General features: G+C 41.6%; 1 protein-coding gene across 1 annotated transcript in view; it reads right to left on the bottom strand.

Annotated features, from left to right (window-relative positions):
• Positions 1-856: 856 nt before the first annotated feature.
• MAP1B (microtubule associated protein 1B) overlaps positions 857-24,785 on the bottom strand; it is a 72,328-nt gene continuing 48,399 nt past the window's right edge. The window contains exons 4-7 of the mRNA XM_060280224.2: positions 23,262-23,402; positions 12,238-18,463; positions 8,586-8,824; positions 857-7,144 (exon numbers count right to left, since the gene is read on the bottom strand). Of these exons, the coding sequence (XP_060136207.1) occupies positions 6,989-7,144; positions 8,586-8,824; positions 12,238-18,463; positions 23,262-23,402 (6,762 nt within the window). The 3' untranslated portion in view covers positions 857-6,988. The remainder of the gene's footprint in view (positions 7,145-8,585; positions 8,825-12,237; positions 18,464-23,261; positions 23,403-24,785) is intronic.

Below are 24,785 nucleotides of genomic sequence, written 5' to 3'. Positions count from 1 at the left end.
CAAATTACAACTGATTGGATGGAAGGGTGCCTCCCCGCTCCAAGTGTATATATTGGAGAATAATACCAATTGTAGCCGATGAGAGGTGGAATCTTTCTTATCCCCCCCCCCCAAAAAAAAGATTTTGTGTGGGAAACTCATCATAACTGCTACAGGTTTTATGTGCCAAACTGATCATAACAGCCATAATCATAACTGTCCAATGAGTCAGTTGCGAGGTCCCCGCCTTCCCACAGTCATCTCTTCTCCAGGGTTTCCCCCCCTAGCAGTCATGGATGGTGTCTGTGCACAACCAATCTCTGTTCTGCTCTTTTCATTTCTCTGCATGTTCTAGGAGACCTGTGGGGGAGACAAGCTGGTCGCAGGAGGGGTAGACTCCCTGGATTCTTCAGCAGCACTGCCTCTTGGTCCACTCCCTCTCCAGCCTCTGCTTTTGCCTCCGAGTTTGAACTGCTCTCTGCTACAGCCTCTTCCTGCTCACTAAACCCTGTTGCCTTTTCATATTCTGACACCTCCTCCTCCCAGTCTGCTCCCTCTTCTTCCTCTGACCACTCATGTGTCATCCCACCACCAATCCCTGGGGCTCTGAGCCCTCTTCCCACCTCCCTCTGCATCTAACCAGTCAATGACAGCTGCAATACTTCCAACAGCAGCCAGTCAGATGCCCCAGGGAACCTCACAGGTAGGCTGTGATTGTGATGGCTACTCCACACCCCCACACCCCATTTCTCTCACATCTGCTACATAATAATTACATCTTGCAACCCTTTCTTTCCTTTGCTGTTTCCAGGAATGCGATTTGAGAAGAGTTGAAAGTGCATCCTCATATAAATACAAAAAAACCCCACACTGACACTTATAACTATTTTTGTATTTTATTGTGGAACTGAGCTTGTTTCCTTTACATCAAATATCCTCAACAGAAGAGGGGATATTGCACACAAATATCATAAAAGCACTACATATTACTTTCACTGGAAACTAATTTTCTACATTAGATATGACTGGATAGAATAGAGGTGATGAAGGATAATAAGACATAAAACCATACACAGCTGCAGACCGACACAAACAAGACCATTCGGAACAAGAGAGAGGAGTGTGTGAGGAGCTTCTCAGCCAGCAACAAGACTTTCTCGCCATGGTTTGGAAGAATAAATGGCTGCATGCAAACATGTGAAAGCATCCTGGAACTTCAGAATGGCGCTTTTACCAATGTGAGTACAGCCCAGTCTTGTATGAATAGAATGGAGCTCCTAAAGCTAATTCAGTGCAGAGAAGCATTCTCTCCCCCCCCCCCCAATAAATGTTCAAGGTTTAGATGCTGCATTTTTATTTATTCGTTTATTGTGTTAAAAATCACAGCGAACTTTCTTCTTTGAAAATAGCAAGCATCTTTAACAAGGCAAATAATGCAATTTGCAAACGCATTTTGAAGAACTGCTTGTTTCTGGACTTTTTGTGGTTTGTCAACTATTAAGTGAAAAAATTATCACTTACAGAAATATTTCCCCCCCATTGCTTAATAATGCCAGACCACAAAAATGACTATTTTCCTCTGAGCAAGAACGTCTGGTTACATATGGACAAAGAAGAGGCCTAGGACATAAAATTTAAAATGCAGAGCGTCTCCTTAGAGCGGGAAGCATTGGGGCAGGGAGACTTGGAATTTCCCCCTAGCAAATTTATTTTCTCAGTTCAGTGTTTTTAGGTTCCTAAACTGCTTAAGCTATTGAAGACAGCTAAATACATTCATATACACATTTGGATCCATTCACCACAGTATGAGAAGTTAAAAATAACTCAAAGAGACAAAGAATGGGAATGGAATCAAAAAGGTAGGAATTGTTGTAACCAGACCCACCATATGAAGATGAAAAGGCATGCAAAAGAAGATCCATTTTAGGCTACAATCTTATGCACAATTACCTAGGAGTAAACCCCACCAAACTCTGGGGATTAGCTTCTGGGTAGACATGTATAGGACTGCACTGTCAAGTTGGGAAATGGACTGTGATCTTGCTTAAACAGTCATTGAATTTCATCCAATGGAATAGTACTACAGTATCATAAAGACTACGATTAGGGGAATGTTACCAATGGGTAATACCATCGTTTTCTAGAGTGCTATGAGCACTCAAATATTGACACATTAAAATTAGGCTAATCAATGTTGAACCATGCTTCTAGTAATCTGTGCTGAGCAACAGAGCTCAGTATCAGTATCCATGGCATTTCCTGGTTGACAGTCAATAAGCTAATTGTGTATGGCTGTAACTGACACAATTAGGTTAGTTGCACAGGCAAGAAAGGCGTTAATTTGGTCAAGAGGAGATTTTTTTTTTTAAAAAAAAACCACCACCACCACCAAAATTGGCTGCCATTTAAAACTTGTGTGTGCGTAAAAAGCAGATTTGTTTAGAAAATTTATACCCCACTTTTGCAATCTTATTCAGAATCCTGAAACGGATAGCACAGGCTATCCAAGAAATTGTTGCACAAGAGAAAGGCACTCCCCTTCATGGTGGGGGGATGGGTATCCTTCTCATACACTATCCATCGCCCTATATACTTGAAAAGATGCTCCAGAGGGTTCTCGAACCCCTAAGAGCCAGTTCTCAAGAAGCACATTGGGTTGCAGACCTGTGCACATGTTTCTGTGTGCAGATTGATCAGAGACATGGCTTCTGCACAATGAGATCTTTGAGACGAAGCCATACAGAGTACCATTATTTTTTTTAATCTCAGGAAAATGTTTGCCGGTATCCAAGAGCTGAATGGGGCTATCAAACATTTTTGAGGCATTTAAAAGAAGAAGTAGTGCACCCAACATAAATACCTGATTAAATTTTTGTTCCTACAAAAAATATGCATGAGAACGATTGAGGATGTTCTTAGAGTGAAGGAATGTTAAGGCCGGATTTGAACCCCATTGAGGCTGCAATCCTACATGTACCTATGTGGGAATAAGCCCCCCTTGAACTGAGTGGGGATTACTTCTGAGTTAGTCATACATAGGACTGCACTGCTAAGCTGATTTCAACTAATCTCCTATGGGACTGCTGGTGCGCATATGACTATAAAGACTGTCACTTCTTGGAGGGCGTGGAGAGATGGCAGCTTCTCTTTTGTACATATTCATTTAATGTTGCTATTTAGGGCTGAACTAAAAGAAAGTCTTCATTTTTTAATTAAAAGAAGCAGACTGGCTACTTTCACATACTCACTTGCTGTTAACGACATTCTTCTATTTATTGATTTGCAATATGTTTATAAAATATACTCCCACTAAAAATGATTTAGTTTTTGCTTACATATAAAGTGGGGGCAGATCATAAAACAAATCAGTTCTGCACAGTTCATTGATAAATGGAATATTGTGTTAGTAACTTGGTAGACCCAAAGCTGCAGAACCCTGGAGACCTACTTGGGAATAAGCCCCACTGCACTCAGCAAGGCTTGCTGCTCGATCCATAACAGGATTCAGACTGTAAAAAGCCATTTGCTAACAAGGCAAGCTCAGGATGTGGTGCAGTAACAGCTGTGGCCAGTGCGTCAGCACACTTAATGTGCTGTTGATGGTATTATGCTAACCCATCCAGTGTGGACGAGGGCACTGTCAAGATGCACCACATCTTGTAGCTGGGCTACGAAAAGCTACTGTTGAGCTGCAAAAGGGGCAGGCAGGAGCAATACTCAGGGCTCATCAGCTACATGTAGCATTTCAGCTTCATGATGCCAGCAGCTTCAAATTACAGGTAGTGGAACTAACTTCCCCCACTTCAGGATTCTGTTTTAACTATACTGGGACAAACCACTCTGTGCTGTGGTGCAAATTCCTCTTTAGGTTTGAGCTGTTCATATTAGGAAAGAAGCATTGTACATTCTGCCTCTTTCCACAGTACATTTCCCTTTGTCTTTCGTACCACAATCATATGGAATTTTTAAGGATGCGAGTCCCATACTACTACTAGTTGCTTCCATGTATATTGTTCCAATAAAATCAGAGAGACCACAAGAACACAAGCTTTTGAATGACCTGGGTGAAAGAATAAATAAAGTAGCATCGCTACAAAAGTCAAACAAAAATAAAATATTAGAACCTTTTTTTAAAAAAAATTGCACAAAACATTTAACAAACAATATTTCACAGCATTAACTGGGCTAACACAGCCCAAATTAAAAAGGGGAGTTGTAGTAGTATGAAAAATAATTTTAAAAAATTAGCAGTGCAAATACATATCTATAAAATAAAAATAAACCATGTTAACCATTGAAATAAATTATAATAGAAAATAAAACGATATAAAATCCACTATTTAGGGAATCAAAGCCTTCTGCAAAAAACAATTGGCACAGAACAAAGCAAATTCCTATTATGGCGGCCGTGTAAATTCCTTACAAAACCACAAAGTAAAGCATAATGGATATTGTTATATGCAGTGATAACTGCAACCCAGTCCTCAAGATATTCTACCAGCACCAGTAAGATTTCCATGAAGCTTCAGGTACTACCACAGGTTCTGTGATGCCCTAATCAGGGGTGGCCAACTCCCAAGAGACTGCGATATACTCACAGAGTTAAAAACTGGCAGTGATCTACCCCCTTTTTGGGGGTTCAGGTCAAAGTTGTTGAGTTTTTTCAGGGAGAAGATAAAATGTCGAGCTTTTCAGCTTCTTTGGGGGGAGCCAGTGATCTACCGCAGGCATCCAGTGTTCTACCGGTAGATCACGATCTACCTGTTGGACATGCCTATCTCTTTGACAACTGCCTTCATAAGGAGTAGGCTTCCCTCAAGCTGTGTGTGATGGTTGGCTTTTTTTTAAAAAAAAGTTTTATTCTGCCCCAAGCTATCACAAATTCTGTGACAACTAAAGCTTGATTCTGCAAGATGCATAAATTATGCAATTTGCATGACTTCTCTTATGTTGCATAATTAATTTTCTAACTGCCCATCTTGGGAAAATGTAAAAGGGTCCATAGGGTACCGAGGTCCCCGCCAGCAACTCCTCTGCGTCCTCCCTGTAACCATAAGGGTTAAAAAGAGAGAAAGAGCGCTGAAATTCTCAGAAAGCTGAATTCTGCAATCAGCTTTTCTGCACCCTTCACAGAATTGCAACATTCACACAAACCTAGTTTTCCTTTTGGAAGGGATCTGTAAATACTGGGAGCACGAACTTGCTTGAGCTAATTTTAAGACAGTACCAGGAGAAAGGAAAACCTAGGTAGAGCCAGTTCTGCTGCCCTGACTGGTATAGCCCTGAACAGTTGGAGAAGTGCATTGCAGCAGCATCCCAATGAATGCCGCGGTGCAACTGCCAATCATAAGCTGCTTTCGTTGATACATCCCGCCTCCAAAAAAACATTGCCACAAGCAAGTTATTGGGTTGCTTGTGCCCTTGGGCCAGCCTAGAACCTAGGCAGTCTCCTGGAGAAAAGGAAGCCAGCCTGCATTTCAGTTCTCGGGTTCTTTTATCACTGACACATAATAGCATTTTTTAGTGTGCTCCCTGCAAAATTATTATCGGCAGTTAACTATGTTCAATAAATACAGTACTTCATTCTCACCAGAACCTCAAAATAACATTACGTGCTTGTCTTACAAAACTACTTTTTTAAAAAAGAAAAACCTTCACCTGATTTTTTTTCTTTGCAATTTTCCTGTAAACAAAACTTCTGTTTAAAAATTCATCTATTAAAAGTTCCCACCTAGCTTTTAAAAAAAACAAACTGTACATTTGTTCCCATATTCGCTCTTAAATTAGCAGTCAAAATAACGTGAGACAAGGCTCCAAAAGACTGTACAGAGTGCAGAGAACCTTTTGCAACATTCTGTATGTGTTAATTTCTGGTACTGGGCACCCTTTCTTTCACAAGGGAAAAGGGGGAGGAGAAAAAGCAGACTTCCCACCCCGCCAAAAAAGGCTTGCTGTTCAGGTGCACAAATGAAGTGCTCAACTTACATGCAAAATTCATAGCACCAAGCTGTTTGACCAATCAGAGAGGTTTCCAGTAGCACACATGCACACGCATACTTCTGTACTGGTGTAACTATAATCCTACACAGATGTTTTATAAACTTGCTATCTTGCATTTAAAAAATAAGTGCATCAAGTATCTTTGTACATTCAAGTCACATTCTAAGGCAAATTGTCTACCATAGGTACTCCCAACTGCTTTGGTATGTTGCTTCAGTAAACTTGAGTGTGACTTGGGTGTTTCAGCATGCAAGTTTGTTGAATTTAAGAGTAGACTAGATGTATTTTTCACTGGGAGCATGCCTTAGACCAACATGTTTGCACGTTAAACCGAATGGGGTTCAAACTACTTGCATATATTGCCTAGGAGAGTTTTGTGACGCGAATATGACATGTTCAAAGTGAAGTTGCCAACAGCAAGTGAGTGTTTTGTATCTTACGTCCCTTCAAAGCCACATTCGGTTTCATGTAATTTTCTAGCTAATTTGTCACTAAATTAAAAACGCCCGCTCTTGCAGTAATTCAGGCTAATGCAAACCTACATCTTTCTTTTTATGTGATGGCAGACTGCAGGAAGCAATATATTGATTGCTTTGAGAGTAATGCAAAACTAATGATTTTATTCCCCTCTACTCCTCTCTCTCGCTTTCTCTCCCTGTCTTTCTCTCAAGGGCAAATGCCCCCATACCTGGCAGAAGTCAGCAGTGTTTGCTAGTGCATGGTTTCCAACTGTTCAGCGGAGATGAACCGGAATCTGCAGTTTTTGCAGTAATTTGAACCCTATGGTGGGAATACTGTTATTTCCCTTAGCAATCAGCAAAAGACTGGAAAAAAAAGATTAGTGACTTGCATCACTGTGATACAGTATAGCATTTGGCAGGTATATATATATATATATAGTTCGGCAGCTGAATTAGATGGGTTACATTAGAAAAGGTGTTTTCAAATTGAAGAATTTCTGGAAACAAAGTTTAAGGTTGTGATGCATTGCTTTTTCCTTTTTCTTTTTCTACAGTTCAATCTTGCATGCAGGGAAAGATTCATCTTGCATAACAACAGTGCTGCTGCTCGCCAATACCATGATGTTAAGGTCCTGTTGTTTCTCGTGGGTCTCTTGATACCATTCCCTCATCACCTCCGAATCATGGGTAGGGATTAAGGTCACCTGCAATACAAGAATATGAGAACAGAGGGCATTAACATCAAACAGAGGGCAGTATTAATGTGTGAGCAAGTCCTGAGAATACTGGCCCCCATTTTGAAAGAATACTTCTATGGCTAACACGAGTAGCAACAAGGTGCAACAAAAACATTTATCAGAAGACGTGGATTTTGGGATGTTGAGAAATCTAAACTCTATCTCAAGACATATGGTCCTTATGTAAACAAGACAGAGACTACTTGGGTTTCAGTATAGAACTTCCGCCTCCACAATTGTGAAATGGGAGCCTTTGACATCTTAGGCACTAAGTTCTGCTTATCCACATTTTTCAAAACACTGAACACGTGATGTGCAACACTATCACATTTTTGTATGACTGAGGGCATCTTTAGCCCCATCCACAGAAGAGCTGCTTTTCCATAACTAGCCTCGGCCCATTATAATTTAATTAATTACCTTCTGCATGTGTGTCTTGAGGTAATCTACACAACATAGTAAAAATAGTTAAAGCAGAAAATAACAGCAAATGAACTAAAAATAAAATAACATAGAAGGAGACACTCACGGCAGAGGCCTATTAATCCAGTTGAGAAAGCTTGACCATGGTGTTGGGTTATTGAAATGTTACCCCAAAACGGCCCACAGAAAACCAGTTTCCAAGCATTGAGCACAATGTTTAAATATGTACTTACACCATACTCAAAATCTTGGATATCAAACATGAAATCATCAATATAAAATATATAGTAGACACACAAAATTGGGTGTGCCTTGCATTTGAAGACATGGGACTACCACATTACGTCAAGTTCTGCACTTAAACATAATTCAAAACCTGAAAAAGGCACATACAGTAAGGTTTTGGTAATATGCAAATAGTCAATTAAAATGTAGAAGATTAAGAGAAAAAACAATTTTCAATTGTTGGGTTTTGCCCATTCAATATAGCTCTAGTTGTTGTTTTAAATCATGAGCTTATGAGAACACCTTTTTTCCCACTGGCTGCATTCACATGCCATGGTAAACCATAATTAATGATTTACAGTGAACACACAGACGATTGCTAACTTGATCCTCTCCTAGCAGGGTCGGCGCAGCAAAGCAGAAGTCCTGATTTAGGATTACAACTCAACCAAAGACTGCTTTGTTTTCCTCCAAATGAATTGCCATGTGAAGCCAAGGTTTGTTCTTGATTTGCCAACTATGGTTTGTTTGGGTGAAATAAACCATGATTCCTGACTAAGTCCTTGCTTGTTTTTTCCATGGGAGTGATCTTTATAGTAATGATAAACCATGCATTCTGGTTTTACCATGGCATGCAAGAGGATCACTTTGACCAGAAAAAGCTTGAAGTAACTTGCTATCAAATATGAGGCACCTCTCAAAGTTACTTGTAGCTTTTTTATCTCTTCAGATTTTAATTCACAAATACTGGAGTGCCTACCTGCATGTTGCTTGCCCACTGAGCCTTGCCCTCCAGCAGAGAATCCAGGACAGCCCTGCTCGGTTCTTCAGCAGCAGGATCATTCCCACTCACCACATAGTAGGATGACCTCACCCTCTTGAAAAACTCTACATCAACATTCTTGCTGTTGCTGTGGTTGGGAATATAGACGAGATCCAAATATACAGGAGGTCCTGGAGGCACAGCTATAGATTTTGATGGTTTTACATTTCCAGGTCCTTAAAAAAAAAGCACACAAACACACACAAGGGTCTTGTCTGAGTTATTGATGAGAAAATGTTGGTGCCTCTTGCTGCTGCTACTACTGTGACCTTAGAAAACACGTAATTTAAAGTCGGCCAGACAGGGGCGTTGCTAGCCACTTTGGCACCCAGGGCATCAAAGCGGAGGCACCCCCCAGGGGCGGGGAGCCACTCCACAGCATCGTGACGCCCCTCGCCTCCGTCCAGGGAGAGCGCGTGCCGCAGCAGGGAGAGCGTGCGTTGGCTGAGCAAGCCCCTGCAGCGGCTAGCGAGGTTTTCGCCGGGCGGCTGCCGGGACCGGCTTGCGCCCTCGGCCGACGCACTCTCTCCCTTCCTACAGCGGTGCGCGCTCTCCCTGGATGCAGTCGAGGGGCGGGCCAGCGAGGGGCGTCACAAGCGTCGCCTCGCTGGCCCGCCCCTCAACTCCACCCAGGGAGAGAGCGCGGCAGCAGGAAGGGAGAGCACACGTCGGCGGAGGGAGCAAGCCAGTCCCAGCAGCCGCCCAGTGAAAACTTTACTAGGTGCTGCAGGGGCTTGCTCAGCCAACGCGTGCTCTCCCTGGACGGAGGCGAGGGGCGGGCCAGCGAGGGGCATCACGCCACCCACAAGCGTGACACCACCTCACGTGCGTTTTGGGGCGGGGCACGTGTTTTGGGGGCAGGGTGGGTAACCGTGATGGTGCCCCTGGGAACGTGCCGCTCAGGGCGGCACGCCCCCACTGCCCCTATCTTCCTATGCCCCTGCGGCCAGAACTGGCTTGTCACACTTTGACTGTGGAACACATCTTCCCCAATGAATACCACTGACTCTTAAAAGATTTGCTAAAATATGACAGTTAAAGAATCAAAGACTGCTTAAGTGAGGAGAACAAGAGGGGGAAATATACCTGATCAGTTCTTGTATAGTTTTGTTTTAAACCCTCATCATCAGGTACTTTATATCGTAATAGGATTGGTTAATACAAGAATTGTCATGCAGAAACTGTGATTATTAAATTGTCATTCAAAAAATAGGATTCTTCAACAGAATTTATGGAACATCAACAGAATTTGGGGGAATTCCTGAAGGAGGTCCTTCTATCATACAGTTTTCAAGTTGGAAGAACTACTGTCCCAAATGCCAGCTCAAAGGTCACTCAGGTGTTGGAACCAGGAAAAGGTTGACCTTCTAGACCAGGCATCCCCAAACTGCGGCCCTCCAGATGTTTTGGCCTACAACTCCCATGATCCCTAGCTAGCAGGACCAGTGGTCGGGGAAGATGGGAATTGTAGTCCAAAACATCTGGAGGGCCGAAGTTTGGGGATGCCTGATATACAGAATGAATAACACATGCTAACTGCAGTACTACCGTGTTTCTCCCAAAATAAGACGGTCCTCAAAAATAAGCCATGTCAGGCTTTTTATTAGAAGAATAAATATAAGACATCCCCCGAAAATAAGGCGGGGGGGGCAGGTCGGGATGGCGCCAAGGAAGAGGAAGAGGAAAAGGAAAAGGAAAAGGAAGTTTCCTGTCGGCGCCCGGAAACAGATGTTCCTGCCCCACCAAATCGCCCAGCAGCGTGTCCCACGTGGAGTCCAGACTGACCAGGAGCCGGCAAGAGCTGCAGCAGGACCTCCCGAGAGCCGACCAGCAGGACAGCGCGCTGAGCCCAGACCAAGCAGGACCCCACGAGGGCCGACCCAGGAGAGCCGGCAACAGCGCGCTGTGCCAATCCCCGAACCAGCGGGACCCCGAAAATAAGCCGCGATGTGGTTTTTTATAGGAAAAATGAATAGAAGACGTGTCTTATTTTAGGAGAAACACGGTAGTTCTGCAAAAAAAAGGCAGGATACCAAAGGCAAAATGGAAAAGCTCTGGCTTGGTTTGGTTTTTCAAAAGGCTGACAATTAGCAGCTTCTAATGCTTACAGTTCTTTCAGAAAATATGACTTCAGGCACCATGGGAGTGCATGATGAACATAGATTACATCTATGTGTATGCTTGCATCCACCCATCTTTTGGTTATTTCCAATGTTCTAGGCACTCATGAAAATTCAGAAAGATCTGTCCATAGACTTCCCTCTGTATTCAAGAAATAGCTCTTATACATATTCCACCTTCCTCACAGCATTTCTGCCATATTAAATCTGAATGCATTCTCATTGTTCAGTAACAAATGGATAAACAAATATCCATGAATAATTAACGTTTGATCAAAATGCTGTCAAACTGTACAATTGATGACATCGAAATTATGGAAAGCAAAAGCAGGAACCTATGTAGGTTTATGGTTGCATATGTGAAATGATTGCTTTTAATAACCAATTTGTAAGCATAGGTACAAAAAAACAGGCAACAGAATTCACTGGTCTCATTCATACTTAAAACTAAGCCAAACCATAGATAACTGTGAACAATCAAGCATGTCTGGGCCCAGAGGTAAAATAGCAGCCGCTTTGCTCTTCCCTGCTGCTTCACTACCCCAAATCAACCCATGGTTTCACTTAGCATTACATGCAAATCTGAGCTCATGCTATGTCTCTGCAAAACAATTTATGAATGGTAAGCAAAGAGCCAATCTTGGCTACAACTTGTGGTTTGTTTGGAGTGGGCGAAAGCATGAACACATATGTTCACACATATTGCTAAGCCAAATCATGGTTTAGCTCTGGGTATCATGGCAGCAGCAGGATTGGGAGAGAAGTGAAAAAGCCATGATTTTTGCTCCAGGCTGCCTCATAATTGCAGTGGTAGTTTGCCTTAGCATTATGTGCAAACTGGCCCACTCTCATAGCTACATTCTCTTTAGATGATTGTTTCACAAGATAGGTTGAATTTATAGCTGAAGCAAACAAGTGCTGCATCTAGGGTAGGACTAGGGAACCTTTTTGGTTCCACTGGCCAGATCCTTCTCTGCTCCTAGCTTCCCAAGGCCATATTTGACAGGTGGAGCTGCCCACCTTGTCAGTCACAGTGAAAACAAACGATTGGGTGTTTTGAAGTTCTGAAGCTGAGGCTTCAAAGCACGATGCAGGGCTTGCAAAGAGCCCTGTGTCATGCTTTGAAGTATCTGAGGCTTTACCAGTGGCTGGTGGGAAGAAGAGCTGAAGTATGCTGCCTGCAGCCATCAACTGTGTCAGAGAGTTCCCACAGGGATTGCGCTAGCACAGACGAGCCATTAGCAGATGAGAACCAGAGCCAAAGCATGCATTCTGCTTGAAAGTGCACAATTAGGAGTGCACTTTGAGGCTCCTGATTTTGCACTTAGCAGCCACATTTCTGCCTGCATATAACATCAGATGTGGGGCAGATGGGCGGGGCGGGGCAGGGCAGGGCAGGGCTGGCAGCCCAAGGGCTGGAGACTCCCCCTCCCCTGCTCTTTGGAATTAACCTTGCAATTTCTTCTTACCTGCAGTTGTGGTCTTTGCTGACTTCGATGTTGTAGAGTTGGCTGCATTCTTTGTTTCCTTATCTTTCTCCTCATTACGGGAAGATTTTATCTCTGGAGTTGAGACATTTTTGGCAGCTTTCTCCACTGACTCCTTCTTCTTTGGAGAAGCTGTTCTGGAAACTTTATCCAGCGAATCCTTCAAGCCAGCAGGCTTTGGTGAAGCCACCTGTTTTGATTTGCTGTCACTCTTCTTGGAAGGAGATGAAGACTTAGTCTTAGTGCCCTGCTTTTTCGTCTTCGTCTTTTCTTTTAGATCCTTCCTCAATGGTTTGCCTAAGTTCTGATCGATAGGCAAGGCTTCTGGGTCTACCATGGAGACGTCAGGGTGTCTAGGCGAAGGACTGTGATCTTGCATGGGGACTGGCAGAGGGTCAATATGTTCATATGTAATGGTTTTATCTGTTGGAATAGTTTCAGATTCATCTTCCGAGTCAATGTTAGCATCTGCTGTAATAGAAGGGCACTCTTCTGTTTCGGGCGGCACGTCTGAATCCGTCTGTGATGGGGCAGATTCGCTGACGGAGGTTGGGGGAGTTTCTCCACACAGACGTGCTTGCTGTTTTCCCCCTGAAGGCGGCTGTGCTCCTCCAGACTGAGTCAATGGCTTCTCTTGCTCTTGAGACTGTTCTTCACTAACAAACCATTCCAATGGGTTAGGGTTGATAAAGGAGGGAGAAAGTTCTGTTTTGGGGTGCTTGTATTCGCAAGATGTAACGAGGCACAAATCAACATCTTGACGGGTTTCTGGTTTTTCTGAAATAAAGTACTTATCAGCCTCATGGTGGCAGCTAGCAGTGTCCGGGGATTTCATGGCTTTCCCACTCACTTCGTAAGAGTAACTGACCGTCTCAGATGACTTGCTAGTTTTCCCAGGAGTCTCATAAGAGTAGCTGACAGACTCGGATGATCGGGTGGATTTTTCATAGGAGTAATCAAAGGCTTCTGGTGACTTGGTGACTTTCTCTGCTGTTTCATAGGAGTAACTATCAGCCTCAGGTGATCTGGTGGTTTTCCCTGTCGCAACATAGGAATAATCAAGAGCTTCAGGGGATCCAGTGGTGTGCTCTGTTTTGTCGTAGGAATAACTAACAGCCTCAGGTGATCTAGTGGTTTTTCCAGTTCCATTATAAGAATATTTAAGAGCTTCAGGCGACCTGGTCGTTTCCTCAATGTCTTCCTGGTCTGTAAAGGCTAAGAGCTCTTGGCTATGTTTTGTTAAAGGGTCTTCAACTATTGACGTATGATAACCAAATGAGTTGTCGGAGGACATGTGCAATGATAATGGAGGTGAGTGGCAAGCGGCAGTAGTTGTTTTCATTACAGGAGGTGAATCTGAAAAACCAGGTGAGTATAGAGGAGAAGATTCCCGTGGTGTTAATGGAGATAAATCAGATTTTGGTGAAAGTTTTTCTTCAAGGCTGTTCACTTTTTCTGATGGAAATGCAGAATGTAAGGGCATATCACTAGGCTGTGTGACACCTGATATAGTTTCTTCTTGTAGTGGAGAACTTGCCTGTGATGGTGTATGAGCAGAGGAGGAAGAGGGCGAGGCTTCTATCTGAGATACTGAAATAATCTCGGAAATATCCTTATCATTGCCAAAACATGCTTGTTCCACTGGTGATATTTTATTTACAAAAGAGTGCTCCTGCATGTCTGTAGGGCTATAATCGACTTCAGTTGGACCATTTTCAGATATATGGTGCATAGTAGCACCTACTATTGGATGTTCAGGAGACTGTCTGCTGAAGTCCATTGCCAAAGACTGCTCAGGAGAATCTTGCCCAAATTCTACTGACATAGTTGATTGATCAGGAGACCTATGATCCTGAACTGGTGTCCTTGATTTTGCTGTTTTAGGGGAGAAATCTGGGGGAGAAATGGACATAGGTCTTGGGCACTCCTCTTTAGATGGAGACATTTCTGTTTCCTGAAATGTTGTTGGTGTCTGAACAACAGATACAGAAAGAGAATCATCTACTTCAGTAGAATGTGGGGATCCAACTTCAGCATGCAGTGAAGGAGATACATCATCAGTGGTTGGTTCTGGGAATGAACTAGTAGCAACAGATGCTGTGGAAACAGAGGCAACTCCTTCAATATGTGAATAAGTGTCTTCTGCTACAACTTCATCAACAGGTGTTGCAGATTTATCAGAGACTGTACCTTCAGAGATTGACATCTTGGTGTCTTCTTTGAAACAACTAAAATGACTGATATCTACCTGTGTAGGAGAAACCTCTCCTAGCTTCCTTTCATCCAAAACCAATGAAGGCTGAGTTTCTGAAGTTTCTAAGTCATCCCTTTTCTTTTCTAGGACAAAGTCCAATTTTGTTGGTGAAAGCTGTACATCGTTTTCAACTTGCTGTTCTTGGAAAAGGTTTGTAGAAGCAACATCAGAAACTGGGCTCTTCTGTGAAGGAGAACCATCTCCTTCACTTTTCTTTTCAAAGGGACTGTCAGTTTCTCTAGCAGAGGATATTGCATCACCACTCAAAAATGCATCATAGGAAGACTCTGAACCAATCAGTGGGGGGCTTCGTAAAGGTGAGAGCACTTTTTCAGAAGGCAATTCAGAGTCAGGCACTGGTTCATCCATTGGGCTTAGTCTGTGTTTTGTAATATTATCTTTGGCATCACTAACTTCAAAGCTGAATGAAGCATCTGCTTTTCCAGTAGTTTCAGAAGGAAGTTGACTTGATTTTTCATCTGTGGGAGATTGATGATATGGTGTGTGTCCAGCACTACCAGCAGCTGATTGTGAAGGGGACACCACTTCTAATGTTTTATCATCGGGGCTGGGGCAGTGCTCTTCACGGGTTTCATGTTTTTCAGAGAGTGCTGTGAGAGCTGCAGGTTCCAATGTCACTTTAATCTCATTGGGAGTCAGTGAAAAGTTGACACTACGCTCACTTAGAGGTGTTTTAGCAACAGGTGACAGAGGGGTTGGACTTTCATCTAGACTCTTAGTTGGGCTATGCTTGTCATCCAAAGCTTCTGAAATTTCTAGTTTACTAGTACTCTTGACTTCACTTTCTCGTTGGCGGTACAGATCTTGGAAGGAAGCTTTGCCAAATTTGTCTTCCTCTAAGGAAGAAGACGGTGAAATTGTAGAAGCTGAAACATTATAGTCTTTGCCCTCAGTAGCATCTGTTTTAGATCCTTCAGATAGCCCATTGAAAGCATCAGGAAGGGGAGAAAGTTTAGTCCTAGTAATTTCTTGAGAGAACAGTGTTGATTCATACTTGGTAATGTTAACATATTCTTGGGAAGGAGAGTCACTTTCCTCATTATTAGTCTCATCACTCATCACATCCCTTGGAGTTGACATTTCATCCATTGGAGTTGGCTCACTGGATATTTCAATGATGGACTGGGTATAACCTGAAGTAGCAGTGAATTCCTCAGGCTGGTCTTCTCTGTTTTCTTCATCTGAAACAGTTGCTTCACTTTCTGAACCACCAGGTAGCGTTTCATCATGGATTGAAGATGCTGGTTCTTTAGCAGGAGATGGAGGTTCTGAGTACTTAGCTGGAGTGGTTAGGTGCATGCCATATTTATCATCAATCTCACCAGCTTCTGCTGCTTTGTCTACCACAGCCATAACATAATCCTCTTCAGCTTCTATTTTTTCAGTTTCATCTTCATCTCTGACATCCTCAGTTTTGTTTTCCTCCTCATTCTCTTCTGTTTCTGCCTTTTCAACCATTTCATCTACATGTTCTTCATCTCGCTCTTCACCCTCTGCTCTAAATTCTGCTTTTTCGTCATATCTCAAATCTTTTGCTTTTTCATGCTCAAACGCTCCAGCCATTTCTTTTTCAGTCTCCCCAGTTTCTATTTTATCCTTAAGGTCTTGTTTTCTGAGGCCTAGTGGTGCCTCTTCTTCCTCAATGACAACTTGTTCTTCGGCTTCCTCTGTCTCAGCCTTTTCTTCATAGTCCCCTGCCTCAGAAGATTCCTCAAGACCTGTTCCTTCATCCTCAAACTTTTCATTGTCATCAACCCTGTCCTTTTCTACAGGCTCCAGCTCTTCAGGAGTTTGTTCACATTCACCCTCAGGTTCAGTGGTAGTTATGCCTTCATCAGGAGAATCAGCAGGCCCTTCTGTTTTTTCTTTCTGAACTTCATAATCCTTTTGTTCTATATCCGTTAACTTGCCTTCTTTTTCTATTATATCTACCTGAGGCTTTGTTTCCTTTACTACTTCAACTTCTTCAGCTTTTAGTTCTTCAAAGTCTCTGGTTAAATCTTCTGGTGAAGACATAAGAGACCTCTCCGCTTCGAGTTCTTTTCCAGCAGCTGCAACACCTACAGCTGCTACCGTTGCAGCAACAGCTCCCAAAGCAGCCACTGCAGCAGGCATTTCGGCAACCTTGATCTCTTTCTTTGCTGTCTTGCTTTTAACTTTTTCTTTTGGTTTCCCAACAAGCCCACTTTCTTTTCTGACAGACTCTTCCTTCTTTTGTGGCTTTGGCTTTGTTGTAGTCTTTTTCGACTCCGGCAAAGAGGCAGATGTTTTCTTTGTTTCTTTGAGAAGCTTTTTGGGCTCCTTCTTTTCTTCTTTTTTGCTCTCCTTTTTCTCTTCCTTTTTAGATTCTTTTGGGGGAGCATCTTTCTTTGATTCTTTTTTAGATTCTTTCTTCACATCTTTCTTGGTATCTTCCTTTTTAGGCTTTTCCTCTTTCTTAGCCACTATCCTTTCTTCTCTCTTAGACACCTCTTTCTTCGGCTTTTCCTTCTCCTCTTGCTTTTCCTCAGATTTTACCTTCACTTCCTTTCTCACATGCTTCTCCTTCACTACTTTTGGTTTGACATCTGCTGCTTGTTTTTCAATTGTTTCGGATTTTGCCAGCTGCTGTTCCTTAGCTGTCAGATCCTTTTCCGTCACAGAAAGCCTAGGCTCAGGTTTTGCTGGTTTGTCCTTTTTTGTGGTTGTTTTTTCTTTACTTTCTACCCTTTGAGTCTTTTCAGGTGGGCTAGTCTTCCCTGTGTCAGTTGCCTCCTCTCTTGATTCTTTTCTGACTGTCTTGGTAGACAGGGATTTTGCAGCAGGCTTAAGACTTTCCTTACTGTCTGCTCGCTGCTTCAGTTTAGTTTGTTTTACTGCTGGGCTCACCGTGTTACCAGTTAGATCTTTCTGCGTAACTGTTGGTTGCTTAAGAAAGTCTAAATGTTTGAGTTTTTCTAGTCCATCTAGTATGCTATATTGGGTACTGTTTCCTGGGAAAAGAACTCTGATGATTTTTTCAGCAGGGTTTGCTGGATGCCATACAATCAAGGACGAGATGGAAGTCAAATAGGAAACTGGGATGTCTACCTCCTGACCATTTGGTAGCACCAGCTCAGCTTTATCTTTGCTTGTACCTGTCCACTGATTCATAAAATATTGCATCTCTTTGCTGCTTTTGACTGGGTTGAGCACATACATCTCAAGCTTCCCTACTCCCATTTTTTGAAAAAGGATAATAGGTTCAGTGCTGTTTGCCACATTTCTAAAAAGAGGCTCTGGTTTCACAGACAGCTTATTTAAGTACTGCAGGGTAAAGCAAGCCTCCTCTACACTTCTTTTTAACTGAAAATTAGGATCGGGGTTTCCTAGGCTTTCAGGGACATTAAGGAATACAACTCCTAAATCAGGTGAAATTAGATTTTTCATCCAGTCACTGTTGGTAGTGGAGCCTTGAGACTGTTCCTCTTCTAATTCAGCTATTTTCCGTTGCAACATGCTATTAATCCCTGGCAGGTTGTCATCTCCAATGTGGGTGAGCAGAATTGAATCCACTCTGTCCAAATGTCGAATGAGTTTCCAGAAACAAGATTTTCTTTCTGACCCCCCGTTGATGAGCATGTTGAATCCATTGACTGCAAATAGTGCAGAATCTCCTCTTCCACCTGGGAAAATGTAACAGCAAGGTTTTGAAAGCTTCAGGAAACCTCCTGATGTTGGTGGCTCCAAGATATCAAAAGGTGATGGCACTTCCACTGATTCTGACAGGTACTCTGTGAATTCAGAAAGTCCTTCCATTTCAGGCAAGATAGAGGCAGAGTTTAGCTTAATGTTGATGAAATCTTGAAGGTTGTGTCTGTCAAGGTTTGAATTCTTCCAATCCCCTTCCTCAGGGCAGAAAAGCGTTAAGCTGGCTTTGTTGGCAGGATGAGTCGTGCTCAATAACTCTCCAATCTGTGGTTGCAAAACATAAAGGGGAATGTTATGTGTCAATTTACACTAAATTGTAGTCACTTTTCATAAAACTAAAAGGCAGTTCTCAGGACTCCCTAAAGCTTCAAAATAAGGAAGACTTCTTAGTGTACCCTATTTGCAGAAGAAAGGCAGGATTGTGCTCAAATATTTTTTTTAAATCCATTTGTCTTATTCATTCAGATTCCAGTATATGCAGTGAATTCTCCCCCAACAGAATCTCCATTTACTTCAACAGAGGAAGTACTTGGACATGCATACCTGTACACACATTGCTGTTCTCTTCATTTAAATGAATGAGTAAACTTGCATCTCAGGGTTGTGTGTGCAGTGCACACAAGGAACTGGATTCAAGAGACAGTTGAGAGGAGGCTATGATTCAGATGACTGGCAGGTGGCAAGAGGCATAGGTAGTTGCAGTTGGTGGGGCAGGACGGTGGCACTTACCTGATCTCCTGCCACCATTATTGCTCTGGCTTAGTGGGAGAAAGCAAATGCGCAAGTAGGAATACGGAGTTGGCTCTGTGTTCTTGCACCATGAAGACCTCATCACTGCTTTGCCCTTTTCCACCCCAGTAAGCCATGGTACTGTTGACAGTTCAGGTGAGCATCGCTGCCCCATCCCAGAGGTGTGCCTGTCCCAATCCTTGCTTGCTTTTAGAGGAGCAGTAAAACTGGCATTAGTCTAGTGGGCATTGGGGGGTATTTATATTTCTTTTATTGCTGGTTGCTGTTTTTAGTATTTTTGCATAACTGTTTTTTGATCACAATAACACTCTCCCCCCTCCTGCGATGTCCAGCGACTGATAATCAGAAGCATACTGCTTGTTTCTTTATTGCATTAAAAAAATTGCTTGTTGTTTCATTGCTGTTTGATTATTATTTTATGGTTATAAGCTGCTCTGTTTATGTGTATAAAAAGGCAGGAGACAAATGCCATAAAAAAAATTCAGTACACTAAAGGAATGGTTTAGATCAAGGAATTAATTGGTCATGCCAAGAATCCTGGCCCACAAATTTAATTAGCTAGCAGAATGGAAAAGGACTATAAATAACCATAAGCACATATTTATTTCCTTTGGAGATTCAAGCACTTGTTATGTATTTTAATATAATATAATAATCCACCCAACATCTATATAAAAATAAAATAGTAACAAAAGAAATAAAATAAAGAAGACCGAACAGCTGTTTTGTCTTCATATGTCACTAAAACTGTGTATATTACCATCTTATGGGATATAAATAGATCTTATCCAAATGTCAAGCAGAGAAACCAAAGCACTATTATTTAATAGGGTAGCAAACACCCAGGAGAATAAACACTGCAAGATACAAGAGAAAAGCCAATAAAAGGCACCAGGTTTTCAAGAATATAATCAAACAGAAGTGTTTATAAGACATGATCTAGGTTTTTTCTTTAAATGTTATGAAATACTGATAATGGAAGCCATCCTCATTTTTAGTATGCAAAACTGGGGTATCAGCAGAGCAGGAACTTTATCAAATTTCATTTTCTTTCAGTGTTGTCTCTCATTTCCCCCCCAAACAAATATGTGTATGTCCTTGAGACAGAATTCTGAAGTAGCCGGCCTCAAGGATTGCAAAGTAGACATCTGATAAAGAAATTAGCATATTAAATTAGCAAAAACTGGCCAGCCTCGTAAAATGGAGGCTGGGTTGTTTGTTGCTAAGAAGAGAAACAATGTGAGACTTCATGTCAAAGCAATCAGTTTACCTCTTTAATAAGGTATATTTGCATGGGCAATATTCTAGTAAGTAGCAGCAGATTGTCCACTATGCATGAAAAACTGCAAGTCGAGATACATATTTATAGTTTGCATGAAGCTATTACTTTAAAAATGTTCTAGGAACTGTTAGGAAGGAAGAAGCATGATGCAACTGTTTTTTGTTTTTGTTTTTTGGAAAACTAACTTTGCAAGGTAACTTACATAGAAATCAGGCAAGGGTATTTATTTATTTATTTATTTATTTATTTAAAAGGTCTGTTTCCTACAACCAAACCAGAAATCTTGAAGAGCATGCTGCCTTAGTTGAACTCATACACACACACTTGGTGGGGACACAGGAGAGGGGCTTCTCAGTGGCTGCTTCCATACTTTGGAACTCCCTCTTTAGAGAAGCTAAACTGGCTCCTTCCTTGCTGTTCTTCCACTGGCAGGTGAAGACTTCCTTGTTCCAGCAGGCTATTGGAAACTTACTGCTTTTAATGAAAGGTCTGGTGCCGTGCTGTTTTTATTGTAATTATTGGCATGTTTTTAAACAGATTTAATATGTGTCTATAGTATTAATTCTATCAATGTTTAATTGTATTTTAATGATTGAGTTTTCTGTATTTTTTGCGGTTCTTGTTTTTATCTGCAAGGCAAGGTATAAATATGATTGTGATCATTTCCTAAAGTACCCCATATGTTCCATAAGTATCCCATATTATGGGACCAAATTGCTCTTAATATTGATCTGACTGAGGCTTAGATCTGTTAAACTTCCCTTGGATTCATTCTATGCCTATGTATCAGTGCTATAAAAATACATAATTCAGCTTGACAGTCTGTTTACGATGTGTTCCTTGCCTTTCAGGAATTTGCAGACACTGTACATTAATTGCAAGCCAACATAATGTCTGGAGAAACAAAAAGAATTAAGTATAGCCCTAGTGACTACTTGACAGATAGTCCATCTCTGTGGATAGCAGATATGGATTCTGTCAGTTTTGGAATGTTGCTGTTTTGAATATTAGGGAGCAAAACTCACAAATCATATATACTGTTGTTCATAGAACAAGATAAGCAATGATCTATAGTGGGCCCAAGGTCCAGGCCATCACCATATTAGGTGATACACTTTTGATTTAATTTATAATGTATTTCAATCCCTCCGGGTTTCAAACAAAAACTCTGGAAATATATGTGGTGTATCTGTTGAAATTCCAGTGATTTGGGTTCAATCCCACTTTGAGACATTAATATTTAAAGTGCAGAATAAGCCTGCAATCCAATCAATTGTGAATGATGCAAATAATTTTTAAAGACAGATTTCCCTACAATATACACAGAAGTGGGGGGAACTGGGAAAGAATTACTTTCACATCCACCTTTTAGCTTTGTTTCAAAGGACTTCCTGGGATACATAGAGAAAAATGCTTGGAAAAGGACCACTCTGTGTGGGTCATAGAACCTCGGTTGAGTGTCTACTTTGTAATATAAAGGGCTATGGTATAACAATACCTTGGAGGAATGCTTGGGGAAAGCACCAACGTATCCTGACTCTCTCCAACTTTTTATTTATTGAACTTATTATTCCAACCCCCTTTCCCAGAAGTAATTCAAAGCTACTTACAATAGTAATTAAACAGTATACGGTAAAACCAGCATAAAATTAAACAGGGGGAAATCTAAAACTCATTCATATTTCTTAAAAGGCAGGACTAAAAGATCCCACCTACTGAAGGCCACAGACAATTAAACACCAAAGGTGTGCCAGAATAGAAATAGTTTTGTCTGGTGCCTAAATATAAGTACAGTGGTAACTCTACTTACAAATTTTTCTACTTACAAATGGAGCTCCACCCGCCATCTTGGATGCAGTTTAGATAGGATTTTTTCTACTTACGAATTTTTAGATAGGGTTGCTTCGACTTACGATTTTTTTCTCCCAATGCATTCCTATGGGATTCGACTTACAATTTTTTTTGACTTACAAATGTGTGTTCGGAACGCATTAAATTCGTAAGTAGAGGTACCACTGTAATGATGACATCAGGCAAGTTTCCCTAGGGAGAGCATTTCAAACATAGGAGCCAACTCCTAGGGGCCAAGTCCTTTCAGCACCACCTCCCAACATATTGGAGCCCTCCCTCACCGTTTATGGGTATTGCCATTCAAATAGTATGCATGTGTCGAATCTTGAAATTGATTGTGCAGGTGGGGCTTACCTGCCTCCCCCCCAAATATTACATTCAAGTTGGCACCCCTGATTCCACAAGAGGGGAGACACTACTGAAAAGGGCCATGTTCCTTTTGCCATCCTCTATAATTGTATTTGGTATCATATAATGAGCTGGTTAGGGACATGGGTGGCGCTGTGGTCCAAACCACAGAGCCTAGCCTAGGGCTTGCCGATCAGAAGGTCGGCGGTTCGAATCCCTGCGACAGGGTGAGCTCCCGTTGCTCGGTCCCAGCTCCTGCCAACCTAGCAGTTCGAAAGCACGTCAAAGTGCAAGTAGATAAATAGGTACCGCTCCGGCGGGAAGGTAAACGGCGTTTCTGTGTGCTGCTCTGGTTCGCCAGAAGCGGCTTAGTCATGCTGGCCACATGACCCAGAAGCTGTACGCCAGCTCCCTCGGCCAGTAAAGTGAGATGGGCACCGCAACCCCAGAGTCGTTCGTGACTGGACTTAACAGTCAGGGGTCCCTTTACCTTTACCTTTAATGAGCTGGTTCCCCTGATCACTGTAATGTTCCCCCAACAAGGGAAGGGAAATATGCCAGTCCTGGAGTCGGTAAACTTGTCTCCTCTCCAGCGCCCCCTGCCCCCATTTCATGCCCTGGCCAGCATGAGCTTGGTAGGGCACAGGAAACAACAGCTGCTATGCCCCTGATTCTCCTCTGCTCAACACAGGATTACTTTGTTAGTATGTTTGTTATTGTTATTTTATTGCCAACTTCTTTGAGAATGTTCAGCACATAAATCTACAAATTAAATGTGCAAATAACTAATATTGAAGAAGACATTAGAATAGAGAGTAGTGAAATACAAACCTCCTGGTCAGTGAAGATCTCAATAAAATTCTGAAATGAGAAGGATCCTGATTGAAGAATGAGCTCGCCTGTATTTTCAAAACTCTGCCCAGTTAGTACCAGGAGTTTGTGCCTTGCAGCATCTGTGATCATTAAGCGCACCTATAGAAAAGGATTAAAACAAAAAATTCCCTTAAAATATCTCCTACATCTCCTGCTTTCTACAGGGACTATCACTTCTACTTAACCTAAATAAACATGCATGCAACTGGCTTTGCATTTTATTTATCCCCAAACAGAGGAACACTAGAGGTGGGGGAAGAGGGTTTGTAAAATATGGTGCACAACAGGACAGAACTCTATAAGCTTAGCTTTCAAGGCAGCTCGAACAAAAATCTTTAAAATCTATCCCAAAATGAACTATAACCAAAAATAGAAGCAATAGCAAAGTGAAAACAACAAAGTTATACCCATTAGGTTGAAGCAGCAGAAAAACAAATGCAGCCTATAAAATGAAATCAATTAACATTTAGAAGGGCTGGGGAAATAAAAACATATTCAAAGCAGATTACTTAACAAGCAGAATGGCTTTCTTTAGATCAAAAGCAAACACCATCCAAAAATATGTTTTCTCAGTTGCTCGTCACTATTACTATGCCCCATGCTCTGCCATTATTTCTCAAGAGTATTCAACATGAACTATCTCTGCTAGGTGAATCAACTGAATTCTCTCAAAATACTTTCTCAGCAAGCTATCTTTATCTGTATATAAACAGTCAAACAATCAAATGCTTTTAAAAAAAATACATGCTATGAAAAAAACAGTACTGCCCTGAATTTCTGTTCAAGGACTCACATTCCACAGATAATTCAAGGGCATTCACTAAAACACATGTAACAGCAGAGAAAAGAAATCCCATTATGGTTTGTCACTAATTGTATTGGGATATAAAAATGTAACATTACCCTTAATGGGGTCAAGTCCATTTTCTGTATGCATTTTTTAAACAAAAATAGATAGCACTCAACAATCAGATGAGTGCTACTTAAATCTCACCTGTTTTAATTGCATTAAAACTATTAAAAATTGAATTATCTTGTTTTATTGTTTCCTGTGTTGGCACAAAAGCTCTGGGAAATTTGCCATTAGCTTTTGTACAAAGCCATTAGCTTTTTCAGCCAAAAAACAACAACAGCACCCCCACTTTGCTGATATTCCTGCACCCTGTTTATTTATTGATGGCTATAGATGGCATACAGGCAACATGTGTAGAGTTTCTATCTATCTATCTATCATCTATCTATCTATCTATCTATCTATCTATCTATCTATCTATCTCTCCAGATACTGACTTAGAGAATGTTTATGTATTTGTAAACTGAAATATTTATGTCTGCTGCTATTAGAAACAAGAAGTTGAAAGTTCTGTTCAAAGAAGGAGAGTGAAAGGAAACACAAATTTTGGCTAAAGAAATGCAAAAACAAAAATTGAGAAACATGTTGCAAAAAATATTCATACAAGCTAAAAAAACATGTTTAAATAC

This window comes from Zootoca vivipara, chromosome 10 (assembly GCF_965207765.1).
Source record: "Zootoca vivipara chromosome 10, rZooViv2.hap1.1, whole genome shotgun sequence".
Classification (NCBI taxonomy): Eukaryota; Metazoa; Chordata; class Lepidosauria; order Squamata; family Lacertidae; genus Zootoca; species Zootoca vivipara.
This window is presented reverse-complemented; position numbering and strand designations above follow the sequence as displayed.